This window comes from Hemiscyllium ocellatum, chromosome 36 (assembly GCF_020745735.1).
Source record: "Hemiscyllium ocellatum isolate sHemOce1 chromosome 36, sHemOce1.pat.X.cur, whole genome shotgun sequence".
Taxonomy (NCBI): Eukaryota; Metazoa; Chordata; class Chondrichthyes; order Orectolobiformes; family Hemiscylliidae; genus Hemiscyllium; species Hemiscyllium ocellatum.
In genome coordinates this window covers 36,123,376-36,138,870 of record NC_083436.1, presented here as the reverse complement: position 1 = coordinate 36,138,870, position 15,495 = coordinate 36,123,376, and the positions used below count along the sequence as shown (strand labels likewise).

The 15,495-nt window shown below is 41.1% G+C and overlaps 1 protein-coding gene across 2 annotated transcripts in view; it reads left to right on the top strand.

Annotated features, from left to right (window-relative positions):
- gstcd (glutathione S-transferase, C-terminal domain containing) overlaps positions 1-15,495 on the top strand; it is a 142,313-nt gene that overhangs the window by 106,197 nt on the left and 20,621 nt on the right. For both annotated transcript variants that reach the window (XR_009647068.1, XM_060851361.1), the window contains exons 6-8: positions 6,502-6,617; positions 7,945-7,989; positions 10,289-10,417. Coding sequence is in view for 1 of the 2 variants with exons in the window: in XM_060851361.1 (XP_060707344.1) it covers positions 6,502-6,617; positions 7,945-7,989; positions 10,289-10,417 (290 nt within the window). In the remaining variant the exon portion in view is untranslated. The remainder of the gene's footprint in view (positions 1-6,501; positions 6,618-7,944; positions 7,990-10,288; positions 10,418-15,495) is intronic.

The window sequence follows — 15,495 nt, the reverse complement described above, 5'->3', positions numbered from 1 at the left end:
GTATGGTTACGTTATTAATCCGACAAACCAAACGGCCTCTCATTAAGGGTTAAACTAGAGTCACATCTGCCAGTCATCTTAAACCAGTCAAAAGTTCAGATAGATTCCCCTGGTCCTTGAGCAGGGGAATAAAACTGATAGAGGAAACTTGGGGTCGTAATGTTCCTTAACTCAACCAACTCTTGAAAGGTTTTAATATCTGATGTCTGAGGGAAAGGTAGGCTTCTAATAACAGAAAAAGTTGCAAATCCACAAGCTGTCAGGAAAATTACTTATTGCCTTTAATCTTTCCCAATATAATTTGCCTGGAGAAATAACACATTGTTTCCAAATACTGGGCCCAGTCTTCGATGGCAGGATCAAATGGGTCAAGCTTCCCAAATAACAGCATGATGCCAACACCAACTCAAAGATGACAGTTGCGAGAGAATTTCTTCAGTAGTGTGCTTTTATCTCATCACTACTGGCGACACAGTGGCACAGTGGTTAGCACTGCTGCCTCACAACGCCAGAGACCCGGGTTCGATTCCTGCCTCAGGCAACTGACTGTGTGGAGTTTGCACATTCTCCCAGTGTCTGTGTGGGTTTCCTCCGGGTACTCCGGTTTCCTCCCACAGTCCAAAGATGTGCGGGTCAGGTGAATTGCCGTGCTAAATTGCCCGTAGTGTTAGGTGAAGGGGTAAATGTAGGGGTTTGGGTGGGTTGCGCTTCGGCGGGTTGGTGTGGACTTGTTGGGCCGAAGGGCCTGTTTCCACACTGTAAGTAATCTAATCTAAAAAAAGCTCCATAGAGGCCAGTATCCTGTCACCAAGTCACCCTTTATTTATACATGGAAAGTCCTTGACACTGATCCAGTTCTGTCAGAGCCAGCTCTGAGCGACAGGATGGCTCCCTAATTGAAACAGATTAATATCCCCAGTCAGAGAACTCATATTCTATGAGGTCCACTTGGATGACTTTGTTACATCCACTGCACTGCTTTTGTAGATAACATCCATATTGAATCATGCAACTGCATGGTGTATCTGGCCCCAGAAAACTTTAATGAAATCCTCCTGCTCAATAATGCACTTTTTCTGTGGTTCTTAAAACGAATGCACTTATTTGCTTTCTGAAACTTGTGGAATGTTTCACCATTGGCCAGTGGACCTGCTTCCAGGAGATGCTTCCTTTCTGAGTCTCCAGATATCTTAAGTAGAATCACATCAAAGATGCAACATAGAAACAGGTCATTTGGCACAGCCACTCCACTAAAGCCTCCTTCTATCCATCATTATGTTTCTATAGCTGAGTACCACCTCCTCCTTCCTGTTTATCTAAATGCTATTTGCCTTAATTATTTCCTTTGGTAGCGAACTCCACATTCTCATCAGTGTTTGGAGTAAGAGGTTTCTTCTGAATTCCTTGGTTGATTTTATTTTGTAGACAATCTTATATTGGTTTTGTCCACAAGTGGAATAAGTATGAGAGGCCCCATGTTAATTTTCTGTAAGATTTTTAGTGTGTTAAAATTAGGTGCTGTAAGTACTATGTAAGTACAGTAATAATATGTAAATCTCTGTAGTACAAAGTAACGTAGCACTATATAAATCTGTGGTTCAGAGTATCACACATCCATGAATGTTTAAAACTAGATTTAACATAGTAATAGGGAAGTGGAGGTTTATATTGATCATAAAGGACAAGAAATCCCTGAAAAATCATCTGTAACTTGTCCCTATTTTTATTACTTTGAATTAAAATGTTTGGTCGTTGGAACAAGTTCAGTCTTTATTATCTTCCAAACACTTGGTTTTGTTTCTCAGTTATTAGGTTTGACTGGAGTCTGGAAGCTCTGGTTTGTTGAGAATTCTTTCAAAGTCCAATATCCCTGTAGCCAGTGGGAGGTTTGTGCAAAATGTATTTGAGCATTGACTTATCAATGGCATGATGTTATGCACAATGTACTAGTACTCCATTGGTCTGTACCTCAAGGACAAAGATTTCAAATAAGACTTTGATGCCCACAATTGTTCCTTTTACTGGAACTGAAGCATTTGGACACTTGTGCGAACCTATTTGTTTAGTAATGCATGTGTATACATAGAAGTGTGCTTTGTAACATTACAGCTCATCTGTTCGCTGTTTGCTTACAGCTTGTTAGGTTGTACACGTCAAGGATAGGATATATTTTTGAGTAAATGTTTGTAGATATGCAAAAGTAGTATTTAGCTTAAGTGTGAGCAGATAATATTCAAGAATACTTTCTATCTCTCTACCTCCCTTGTTTATGATATTCCTTTTGACTTGACCTCTTTAACTAAGTTGTCCCAGTGTTCTATTGTAGTGCAATTTTGGTTGATGTTGTGTTTTCAGATACCACTACTACTAAAATATAAAATTCTGATTTGGATAGTTCTCTGCCTTGAAACCTCCTTTCAATAGGTTGGGACCAAGGCCTGTCTAATTATCAATGGTAGCAGATAAACCATGGTTAATCTAAACCGAGGAGGCATTTGCCTTACACCAGAAGGTAATTTTTTTGCATGGTTGCAAGAGGTACATTTTACATCAACTTGCTGGATGTAATTGCTGAGGATACTCAGGAACTGTTCAGAATGTCTCTGCTCCCTTTGTGTACTTGTGCCCAATTCACCTCTCTCTATCCATAGACTGTGTGATGGTTTCAGGTTGGGCAGAGCTCAATGTAATATAAGCATGAACTCCTTCAGGAGCATTAATTTATTCAACCATTTAATCCTGTTATGTTCCTCCGTCTTCATACTACATTAAAGGCACTATATGAGAACCAGAGGGCATATTCTCAGAGTAATGGGTCATTATTTAAGATAGAGATAAGAGGGAAGTTCTTCTTTTAGAACGTAGTGAACTTGTGGCGTTCTTGGGTCAGTAAGGATGAGTTTTAAGTATATACAAGCTATCCTTAGTAGCCACACACGCAGATGACAAGCAACATGAATTTGACTGGGACAACACTACTATTATAGGACAAGCCAAACAGAGAACAGCCAGGGAATTCCTAGAGGCATGGCACTCATCCACAGATTCAATCAATAAGCACGTTGATCTGGACCCAATATACTGACCACTGCAGCGGACAGCTGGAACTGACAACCGGAAGCGGCAGATTCAAACCACTACAAATGCAGGAGGAAAGATCACAGAAGCGCTTCACAGGAGGCTCCCAAGCACTGAGGATGTCACCTAGACGGGACAAAACGTCTGCAACACAAATTCCCAGCTCGGCGAACAGAACCACAACATATAAGGTTGAGTTAGACAGATTTTTAATCAGAACTAAAAGTATTCCTGATTCTGTAAATCAGAGCCATAAATAGAAATTGCTGGAAAAGCTCAGCAGGTCTGGCATCATCTGTGAAATCAGAGTTAACGATTTGGGTCAGGTCGAGTGGCCCTCCAGAGAACCCAGGGTCACCTTGAGGAAGGGTCACTTGACTCAAAGTTAATTCTGATTTCTCTCCCTGGATGCTGCCAGCCTGCTGAGCTTTTTCAACAATTCCTTTATTTTTGTTTCAGGTTTTTAATCAGTAAGTGTTATGGGAAAAACAAGAAAGTGGTGTTGAGGATTATCAATTCAGCCATGACCTCATTGAATGGCAGAGCTGACCCAATGGGCTGAAAGGAGCAGAAGTAAGCCAATGTTATATAGTTATATATAAAGGCATATTGTTGTTGAAAATTTTACTATAACATTACTATTACTGTAAAATTACTATAAAGCTGTTACAAGAATAAAACGTAGGAAGTAAGCGAATCATACACCAATATATTTCCATAGTCAAATGGCTGACTGATTAGTTGGCTGTTAATCAAAAGGCTAGTTTACTTCACTGCTGATTGCACGGATAAAAACATTTTTACCACAGGCAGAACTTTTCATTTTGGCTCAGCCTGTTTTACAACCTCAACAAAACTTAACTTCCCATTTTCTCACCAGGTGTGGTGAATGGAGGTTTGGAAAATGTAGATTGAGGTTTGGCTATATGCAAAGGGAAGTAGATCTCATCAGTTTGTCCATCACTATCTGTTTTGTGCTCCTTCCAAAGTTGAATTTTATTCGCCATCACTGACTTGCTCCAGATGAAAGATGATGTGAAATTTAAACACGATTAATGATCTTGGACTGTGATGGTTGAACTACTAAGCAAAACTAATGAGTTTCAGATGAGACATACAGCAGACAAATTCTTGCATAGTGTCATTCATGTGCAGAAAATACGCAAATCAAAAGTCGGATCAATCAAATATTGCCACATAAATATTTGATTAAGGATAACATTATAAGGAAAAGTTATAAGCATGTTAGCACTATGAGGAGGTGCTAACAATAGTCAGGTTCATAGAATAGAATCCCTACAGTGTGGAAACAGGTTATTTGGCCCAACGACTCCACACAGATCCTCTGAAGAGTAACCCACCCAGACCCATTCTCCTATCACTCTACATTTTATCCCTCAGTGATGCACTTAACCTACACATCCCTGGACACTCTGGGCAATTTAGCATGGCCAATCCACCTAACCTGTACATCTTTGTGACTGTGGGAGGAAACCGGAGCACCCGGAGGAAACCCATGCAGACACGGGGAGAATATGCAAACTCCACACAGACAGTTGCCTGAGGCTGGAATCAAAAGCAGGTTCCTGGTGCTGTGAGGCAGCAGTCCTAACCACTGAGCCACCATGCCCCCCTTGTTGCTGGTTTGTGGAAATTGTCATCTGTATGATGTTGAAAGTTGTGGTAATGTCTGATAGTTTGGAGGTTCTGCTGTAATATTTGGAGATTTTGGGTAATGAGGGTAGGGTTGGAAAGGTTATTTCTCAGATTAAATGTTTTGGCTCTTGATCTGCTTATCTACATTTTAGCGCAAAAATCCAGACAGCAGCCAAGAAAATCTTTTCAAAACACTTCAATCATTGCTGGTTGTCTTTCATCTTCTATATTAAGGATTAAGTTGTGCGATAATGTTTTACCACTCTAGTTAATATCCAATGGATTTGCATTTGGACTGTCCAGATTGAGAGATTTTTATTGGGTGAGTTGGTTATTTGATGAAAAACTGGGTAAATGGATTTGAGGTGCAGATCAGTCATTGATCTAATAGAATAGAAGAACAAGCTTGAGAGGTTAAATTCCATGTCACAGTTCTGTGTTACTAGAATAAATCGAGGGTGATGATGAGGAACAGAAATATGAGGTAAGTTGGACCTGGAGAGATGTTTGCTTCTTCTTGCCAGCTCAACAATTATGTTTGGCCTGAGAAGATCCATAGGAGAAAGTGAGGTCTGCAGATGCTGGAGATCAGAGCTGAAAATGTGTTGCTGGAAAAGCGCAGCAGGTCAGGCAGCATCCTGTTCCTTGGATGCTGCCTGACCTGCTGCGCTTTTCCAGCAACACAATTTCAGCTGAGAAGCCCCGTAGACCATTTTCCTGATCTGCTGTAATATAATATAAGTGGTCAATTAATGGTCACTTAATGGTCTCAGATCACCACTTTCCCAATTATCTGCTTCCTTGGCTGATAGGAAAGGTGGCTAGTCTGGGAAACCAGATGACCTGGGTTGGCTTGTGTCTCCATCTGTTCCAACTTTGAGAGAATCGAAGGTATAAATAGGGGCAAGGCGTGGCCTCTGAAGGCTACCCATTCCAGATCCCTCCTCCTCCCCTTCTCCATATTACCAACACCCCCCAACACGAAGAAAAATGTAGCTTCCCTTCTCACTGCTGGATTGCCTAAAGCTTACTGAATGATGGTGCTCAGGACACAAACTGCTGACCTGTCATTGGCATCCAAGGTCAACAGAAGCTGCTGGCTAGTGTTGAGGCCTGTGATTTGCTGAGAAACGTGCCCATGCTCACCTGTCAAGTTTTAACATGTTTATTGGTGCACATCAGGTATTACCTTGGTAGTGTGGGTAATAAGTTCATTGATGCTTAATACACCCACTTTTCTCAAAAAGGAAAAAAAAATTTCATCCCAAGTGTTTGAATTGACCTAAAGCAGCATTTGAATGTGCAACTAATTTCATTACACTCCAACAATCAGTTAAGTCTTCAGCTTCTAGAACTTTTTATTTTATAACGAGATATTTTATAACAAAATATTTTCTAACGAGATATTGTAGAAATACATGCCTGTTAAACGTGATTTCTGAGAATTTGCATCTGTCTGTCGTTAATCATAGTGAAAATGCATTGATGTTTCTTTAAAAGAGAACATTCAATCCAAGCTTTTGTGGCTAATTATCATTCTAATATAGCTGATCATTTCTTCCAAACATACATTGTAAACTTGACATTTTTAGAATTATTACTTGCTGAGCTTGGAAATTTAAAATACTAGGCAGCGTATCTTTATCATTCCATTGATGCAGAGTGCAGCAGTGGAGGGAACTGGAAATGTGAGGTACTTGTTAAGTAGAAATCTGTCTGACTTCTAGGCTAAAATGCTATTTGTTCTACATTGAATTGTCCTTACAGGAAGGCTGTCCTCCGAGCGTGCCCTACGGAAGCAGCAACAGTTGGACAACATCATCTCCATTGTGACCAAACAAGCCAATCCTGGTGATACTATTGTCGATTTCTGCAGTGGTGGGGTATGTAATTTTTAAAAACATGGTGTTACTATTGTTACATTACGTTGAGTACACAGTTTATCCCCAACAGCTACCCAAGTGATAAGGTTATGGATGCAAGTCCGTTTCCAGGACTTGAGTATAAAATCTTGATTGACAACCCAGGACAGCTTTAATGGATATCAGTGCTACCATCTTCCTGATGAGAGACTAAAGCTAGGCACTGTCTGGTCTCTCAGATGAACAGGACATAGCTTGTGGCATGATTTTCAAGAAAAGTGAGGAAGCACTGTTTAATATCTCTCGACCATTATTACTATGGAATATTATCTAGTCACTAGCATTTTGGTGTTTGTGGGCTTGGCTCCCCACAAATTGGCTCTTCCGTTTCTTACATTACAGTAGTAATTACATTTCAAAAGTGCTTCAATACTTTTATAGGGATGCCCAAGGTTGTGAAAGGTGTTATGTCAATGCAATTTTTTTCTTTCACTGTTGCATTGGCAGCCACATCTGTTTGCTTCAAATATTACAGGCAATTCAGTTATGTTTGTATTAAAGTAGTTAGTGCAAAGAAGTTGCCTCATCACTTACGTTCTAAAAATCAAATTTACAAATATAACAAACTTAGGTAAATACTGAAACCAGCCAATGGTGATAATTCTTTACTCTGGCTTCTGCAAGTGATATTATACGCAGCAGAATTGTTTCAAAATGGCTTAAAGTTAAATGTATCTAACTCTAGTTTTTTTTAAAAAAAGGGATGTAATTCTTTTTGTGCCGTGGAGCAAGAGTGGGTGAGCAGAGTTGATATACAGATCAACCAGTGATTGAATGGTCTTTCCCTGTTGCAGTATTCCAACATAATTCTGTAATTCATGAAGCTCACAGTTCGTCAAGCTGTTGGAGTGCATGGCAATGAAAAGTACGATTTCTGAGTATGTAACTTTATTTGCACCTCAATTATTGTGGAGGAAAGTAGGATATCTGGCTTTTTTTGGAAGAAAAGTAATATTGACTCAAAATTTATAGTTAATCCCACTTCTATGAAAGGAGTTTTCAGACCAATTCACTTCATATCTGATATTTGTTTTTCTATTGTGCCCATCGAAGCTGGAAGCATTTGTCACACATTGAACTATAGTCCTACCAGACTTGAAATGTTAATTGTTATCTCTCTGCAGATGCCAAGTGGCTCAACTTCATTCTGTACCTTACAAAGTATAAGACTTCAAGAATTCAGCTGACAGATAGCCAAAGGAATATGCTTTCACAAAAGTATGCAGGTCTGATCTCAAAATATGTTGTGGTCTGCTGATTGACTCAGTTGTTCCTTCTCTGTTTTCAGGGACATGTTGGGATTGTTCTTGCTCACACTTTGCCGTTATGCCAGGTATGATATTTTTAAAACTGATCTAGTCCTCCCACTACAATGTGAAAATTGGAACAAGCAGTAAAACTTCCGTGGAAAGATGTAAGAAACTCATGTGGCAATAATCAGACCAAGCACATTCACTGTGTGCTGCAGAAAACAGCTAAAGCTCCATTGTGAAGCTGTGCCAACATTTTCTTTTAATGCTGCTGGGCGTCTGATCTGTTGTTTCATACTTTGGGCTTCAGGCCAAGTTGTATGCTGGTCTCTTTGATTCTGACTTGGATAAAAGTTGCTTGACTGACAATTGCCTTTCTCCTTTTGCATTCTATCCAGCAAGAGCATTTTTACTGAATGATCTCTCTTCAGCTTTCCTCATAATCCAGTCTCGGAATATATCAAAGTTCACTGTTGCCCGTTTACTTGCTAGAGTACCAAACTCAGAAATGGTGTTAGATGGTATCCAAAAGGTTGAGAATGTCCCCCAAAAGCTAGCAGTTCAAAGAAAAAAATAGCAATAAAAAAACTATTTGTTTTGATACCGTCTTTAACAGCAAAAATTGAATAAAAGTTATTCTGGAACTGTTTCGCTTAGTTTGCAGTATGGCAGTTACACATCGCAATTTTTTTTTGCGCCATCTGATGGTAATGCTCAATGACTATACCACATCAGGTGATTTGTTTCCCATACAGACAAAATCTTTTCCAGCTATCTGTCAGAATGTTTCCGGGCTCCAGCACCAACTTTGTATGAATCTGAACAATCACACCCAGTTAAGATTTTGTTATGAAGATGTGAGTGTACTTTGAGAGTTAAAAGCAGCAGAACTACGGACACAACACCAAGTGTTCTCAGTAAGGTAACAATGTAACACTTGGTTGAACAACTCGATTAGCTTGTTGCCTGCAGACAGAAACAAATTTCAATTCGGCCAATCAGTTTAAATTATACCCAAAGAATACCAATCGCCAATCCGGTTTGAATTTAGTATATTGACTATCTTAAAAGCCAATGACACAATCTGATGCTTTGGGGGTATAAGACCGGGAAAAATTGAACAGTTGAGGGGAGAACTGCAAACCCAGCATGTAAACAGAGTGCTTGAAAAATAGCTCTGTTAAAGGTATCTTCTCGATCAGCAACCTGTGACGCAGAAATTCCTAAGAAGAAGAAAAGAAGACACAGGAATATCCAAATAGAAGAACCAAAAGCTGCCTTGTTTTGAGATCAGATATGTTGTTTTATAAATCTTAACTGAGAGTTTTATTTAAAGATCTAGGACACTAACCTACAAGTGTTTAATTCTGGGATTATTTGTACCCCCAAATCTATTCAAATCTGTCTCAATCAGTCCAGATCATGGACCCGAGCCCCCAAAATTATTATGACCCGGGTGAACTCTCCTGCTTAATTTAAAATTAGCAACAAAGGAAAAACTTATCCTGCACAGTAATCTGTAAAACTTGATGTGGCCAAGAACTATTTAAAGTAAAAATTAACAACGTTATTTCTTAAAATACAACAGAGAATAATTAACTAACAACTATCTACAAGTCCTTACACTAACCTATCTTTTACCTTCCCTCCTACAATACTAGCCTGATAAAACTCTCAGTTTTAACAAAACAACAAGATTTACAAAACAACATTTCTTATCACAAAACCAGGCAGCTTTTGATTTTTCTATTTGGGTCTTCCTGTGTCTTCTTTTCTTGTTCTTAGGAATTTCTGCATCGCAGGTTACTGATTGAAAAGGTACTTTTTAAGAGAGCTATTTTTCAAGCAGTCTGTTTACATGCTGGGCTTGGCAGTTCTCCCCTCAACTATTCAATTCTTTCTGGTCTTATACCCCCCCCAAAACATTGGATTGTATCATTAGCTTTTAAGATAGTCAATATACTAAATTCAAAATGGATTGAAGTTCAGTATTTTTCGGGGGTATAATTTAAACTGGCTGAATTCAAATTTGTTTTTGTCTGCAGGCAACAAGCTAATCGAGTTGTTCAACCAAGTGTTACATTCTTACCTTATTGAAAACACTTGGTGTTGTGCCTAGTGGTTCTGCTGCTTTACACCCACATCTTCACCCATTCGTTACCTGAATTTCTTCCAAAGCTGCTTACTACAATTGGCCAGTTGTCTTCCCTGACCTCTAACACTGACTACATGGAATATACGCAGGCTGCTCCAGAATAGGATGGTGTATTTTCATATAACCTACATTAAACATATGTTTGGAGTTAAATTTTGTTCTAAGTGCTTTAAAAATGTATACTTGAGAAGAGATTCTCACTGACTAAATGTTTTCCTACATTCCAGGTGATCTTAGTGGAAAACAAAGAAGAATCCTTGATACGTGCCAAGGACAGGTGTGATGACCTGAAGTTAAACAACATCTGGTTCATCCAGGCTAATCTGGATTATTTCACAGGACCATTTGAGATTGGTGTAAGTGAACATTGCAACCGAGTTAAATCATGTCAATGTCATGCATCAGCCAGCAAAGTTGTGCAATGAACTCGAGTCATACTGGACTTGATGCTCCACAGATGCTACCAGACCTGCTGAGTTTCTTCAGCATGGTCTGTGTTTGTTTCAGATTTCCAGCATCTGCAGTCATATATTAGCAAGTCATGTTCCTACTTGATAGTGACTGTATTGTTCTTTCCCAAGCCCTGGTTTCACTCCTTATGTACTAGAACTGGTAACTTGTGCTAGGGAGGCATTCCCAAACATTGTAAGATGACCTTCCACTATCCATCCTCCACCATCCAACAACCGCCTTCTCTATCTCTATCTCCCTCTCTCTTTCTGGTTCAAGGAGCCCTCAGTTTTCAGTACAGAAGATCCTTTTGTACTTACACATATTTTCATGCTAGTTTGGAGCCTGTCCCTGTTGCTCAGAAGGGAAGGGTGGAGAAGAGCAGAGCAATAGTTATTGGGCACTCGATAATTCAGGGCACAGATAGGCGGTTTTGCGGGGGCGAGAGAGACTCACGATTGGTATGTTGCCTCCCAGGTGCAAGGGTATGTGACGTCTCTGATTGTGTTTTCCGGGTCTTTAAGGGGGAGGGGGAGCAGCCCGAAGTCATGGTCCACATTGGCACCAACGATATAGGTAGGAAGAGGGATGAGGATGTTAGGCAGGCTTTCATGGAGCTAGTTTGGAAGCTCAGAGCTAGAACTAACAGAGTTGTTGTCTCTGGTTTGTTACCCGTGCTACGTGATAGAGAGTTGAGGAATAGGGAGAGAGAACAGTTAAATGCGTGGCTACAGGGATGGTGCAGGAGGGAGGGATTCCGGTATCTGGATAACTGGGGTTCTTTCTGGGGAAGGTGGGACCTCTATAAACAGGATGGTCTACACCTGAACCTGAGGGACACCAGTATCCTTGGGGGGAGGTTTGCTAGTGCTCTTTGCGGGGGGGTGGGGGGTTTAAACTAACTCTGCAGGGGCATGGGAACCTAGACTGTAGCTTTAGGGTGCAGGACCTTGAGTGTAGGGAGGTTAGGAACATGGCATCAATCTCGAAAGAGGGTGCCTTTAAACAGGAAGGTGGCTTGAAGTCTGTATACTTCAATGCGAGAAGTATACGAAATAAGGTAGGTGGACTTGCAACGTGGGTTGGTACCTGGGATTTCGATATTGTAGCTATTACGGAGACATGGGTAGAACAGGGACAGGAATGGCTGTTGCAGGTTCCAGGGTTTAAATGTTTTAGTAGGGTCAGAGGTGGGGGTAAAAGAGGGGGAGGTGTGGCATTGCTTGTCAAGGATAGTATTACAGCGGTGGAAAGGACGATGGATGAAGACTTGCCATCTGAGGTATTTTGGGCTGAGGTTAGAAATAGGAAAGATGAGGTCACCCTGTTAGGAGTTTTCTACAGGCCTCCTAATAGTCCTAGAGACATAGAAGAAAAGATTGCGAGGATGATTCAGGAGAAGAGTGAAAGTAATAGGGTGGTAGTTATGGGGGCCTTTAACTTTCCAGATATTGACTGGGAAAGCTATAGCTCGAGTACGTTAGATGGGTTGGTGTTTGTCCAAGGTGTGCAGGAGGGTTTCCTGACACAATATGTAGACAGGCCATCAAGAGGTGAGGCCATACTGGATTTGGTTCTGGGTAACGAACCAGGCCAGGTGTTAGAATTGGAGGTAGGTGAGCACCTTGGGGACGATGACCACAATTCGGTGACTTACTCTAGTGATGGAGAGGGATAAGTGTGCACTGCAGGGCAAGAGTTATAGCTGGGGGCAGGGAAATTATGATGCGGTGATGCGTGGCTTGGAAAAGTAAGCTTCAAGAGAAGGGCACAATCGATATATGGAGCTTGTTCAAGGAGCAGCTATTGAGTGTCCTTAATAAGTATGTACCTGTCAGGCAGGGAGGAAAGGGTCATGTGAGGGAGCCGTGGTTTAATAAGGAATTGGAATCCCTTGTTAAAGGGAAGAGGGGCGGCCTATGTAAAGATGAGGCGTGAAGGTTCAATTGGGGCGATTGAGAGTTATAAGGTAGCCAGGAAGGATCTAAAGAGAGAGCTAAGAGCAGCAAGGAGGGGACATGAAAAGTCCTTGGTTGGTAGGATTAGGGAAAACCCAAAGGCTTTCTATCGGTATGTCAGGAATAAAAGAATGACTAGGGTAGGAATAGGTCCAGTCAAGGATAGTAGTGGGAAGTTGCGCGTGGAGGCTGAAGAGATTGGAGAGACACTGAATGAATACTTTTCGTCAGTATTCACTAAGGAACAGGACATTGTTGCAATGTGAATATTGAGTCACAATTAATTAGAATAGCTTTGAGGTATGTAGGGAAGAGGTGTTGGAATTTCTGGAAAGGGTGAAAATAGATAAGTCCTCTGGGCCTGATGGCATTTATCCTAGGATTCTCTGGGAAACAAGGGAGGAGATTGCAGAGCCATTGGCCTTGATTTTTATGTCCTCTTTGTGTACAGGAATAGTGCCAGAAGACTGGAGGATAGCAAATGTGGTTCCCTTGTTCAAGAAGGGGAGTAGGGATAACGCTAGTAACTATAGGCCGGTGAGTCTCACTTCTGTTGTGGGCAAAGTCTTAGAGAGAATTGTAAGGGATAGGATTTATGAACATCTGGATAGGAATAACATGATCAAGGATAGTCAGCATAGTTTTGTGAAGGGCAGGTCGTGCCTCACAAACCTTATTGAATTCTTTGAGAAGGTGACTAAGGAGGTGGACGAGGGTAAAGCGGTAGATGTGGTGTGTATGGATTTTAGTAAGGCGTTTGATAAGGTTCCCCATGGTAGGCTACTGCAAAACATTATGGAGGTATGGCATTGAGGGTACGTTTGAGGTTTGGATTAGGAATTGGCTGGCTGGAAGAAGACAGAGGGTAGTAGTTGATAGTAAAGGTTCATCTTGGAGTGCAGTTACTAGCGGTGTTCCACAAGGATCTGTTTTGGGACCATTGCTGTTTGTCATTTTTATAGATGAGCTGGTGGAGGGGCTAGAAGGTTGGGTGAGCAAGTTTGCGGATGATACGAAAGTCGGTGGAGTTGTTGACAGTGAGGAAGGATGTGGCAGGTTACAGCGGGATATAGATAAGCTGCAGAGCTGGGCAGAAAGGTGGCAAATGGAGTTCAATGTAGGTAAGTGTGAAGTGATTCACTTTGGTAAGAGTAACAAGAAGATTGAGTACTGGGCTAATAGTCGGATACTTGGTAGTGTGGATGAGCAGAGGGATCTTGGTGTCCATGTACACAGATCTCTGAAAGTTGCCACTCAGATAAATAGTGCTGTGAAGAAGGCATATGGCGTACTGGCTTTTATTGGTAGAGGAATTGAGTTCCGGAGTCCTGAGGTCATGTTGCAGTTGTATAAGATTCTGGTGCAGCCGCATCTGGAGTATTGTGTGCAGTTTTGGTCGCCATACTATAGGAAGGATGTGGAGGCATTGGAATGGGTGCAGAGGAGGTTTACCAGGATGTTGCCTGGTATGGTAGGAAGATCATATGAGGAAAGGCTGAGGCAGTTGGGGCTGTTTTCATTAGAGAAAAGAAGGTTTAGGGGTGACTTGATAGAGGTGTACACGATGATTAGGGGTTTAGATAGGGTTGACAATGAGAACCTTTTTCCACGTATGGAGTCAGCTATTACGAGGGGGCATAGCTTTAAATTAAGGGGAGGTAGGTATAGGACAGATGTTAGGGGTAGATTCTTTACTCAGCGAGTCATAAGTTCATGAAATGCCCTGCCTGTAGCAGTGGTGGACTCTTGCTCTTTATGGGCATTTAAACGGGCATTGGATAGGCATATGGAGGAAAGTGGGCTAGTGTAGGTTAGGTGGGCTTGGGTCGGCGCAATGTCGAGGGCCAAAGGGCCTGTATTGCGCTGTATTTTTCTATGTTCTATATTGATCATAGATTAAGCAATTGTATTCTAAGTTTGGTGCTAGTATGGTCCAGATTTAACACAAGCCTATGCACCAGTGTCATTCACAGTTAGTATCTTGTAACTTGAGCTGTGTTGACAATGTATTTTGGAGCCAGCATTCCAACATTGTCCTTTTTCATAGTAGATCTGTGAAAACAATCTGTCAGCAGTATCAGTGACCCAGAACAAGACAGAGACTCCCATCACCCTGTATCAATGTTTGCATAGCGACTGACATCTCAGTAGCTGTAAATAGTGAGCTTGCAGGTGCTATCACTTGGTCAGTCACAGTCTCTATGCACTCAGACTGAGGAAAAGGAGCAGGAACTTGTTGCCAGGTTGGATATAGAAATGTTAATGATAGAAATGTTAATGACCCTTTACTTTGCAAAATGCAATAATGCATTGGCAGTGCACAGACAGTCAGAAAGGAAATGAAAGTGCTAACCAAAACATCAATCACTTGTTTAATGCATGGATGGGCAAGGAATTGACACATACTGCCACAGATCCTTATGTTAGCCTGGAAGGAGGCAGAAAATGTTGAGGAAGGATATAATCTTGATTGCTATTCAGGTTCAGATTGACTCCTGATCCCTGAATGTGATCACACAGCAGTGCCATTGACTGCCCTGCACCCTAGAGATACAGTATTCTCAGTTATTGCTGGATGGCAGTACCAAAGCCTGCAGACATGAATGGTAACAGAATCAAATTCGGGTGTCCACTGATTTGTCTGGCATACCATAATACGTTTACTATGACATACTGTATTTGGGGTCCTTCAAAACCTGTCCTCATTGTTAATCTTAACTTGATGTTAGATCACTACAGGAGTTTAAACTTTGAACTGCTGCTTAAGGTCCACACTCCAATGCACATTTATATTGTATGCAAGCTTAACAGCTTCACCTTCTGGTCGTCTTACTGCAATGTTTAATGTTGTATGATATTCCTATTTCTGTCGATGCTTTGTAAAAGTCTCACTTGTAGGCTATCTAGCAATTTATCAGATTTCAGCTCCCACAACAATCTGATTTGAATCAGATAAATAGTTGCATGGTTCGATGTAGAATGATTGGGACACTGCAATGAAAATAATTTTAAAATCTAACACCATA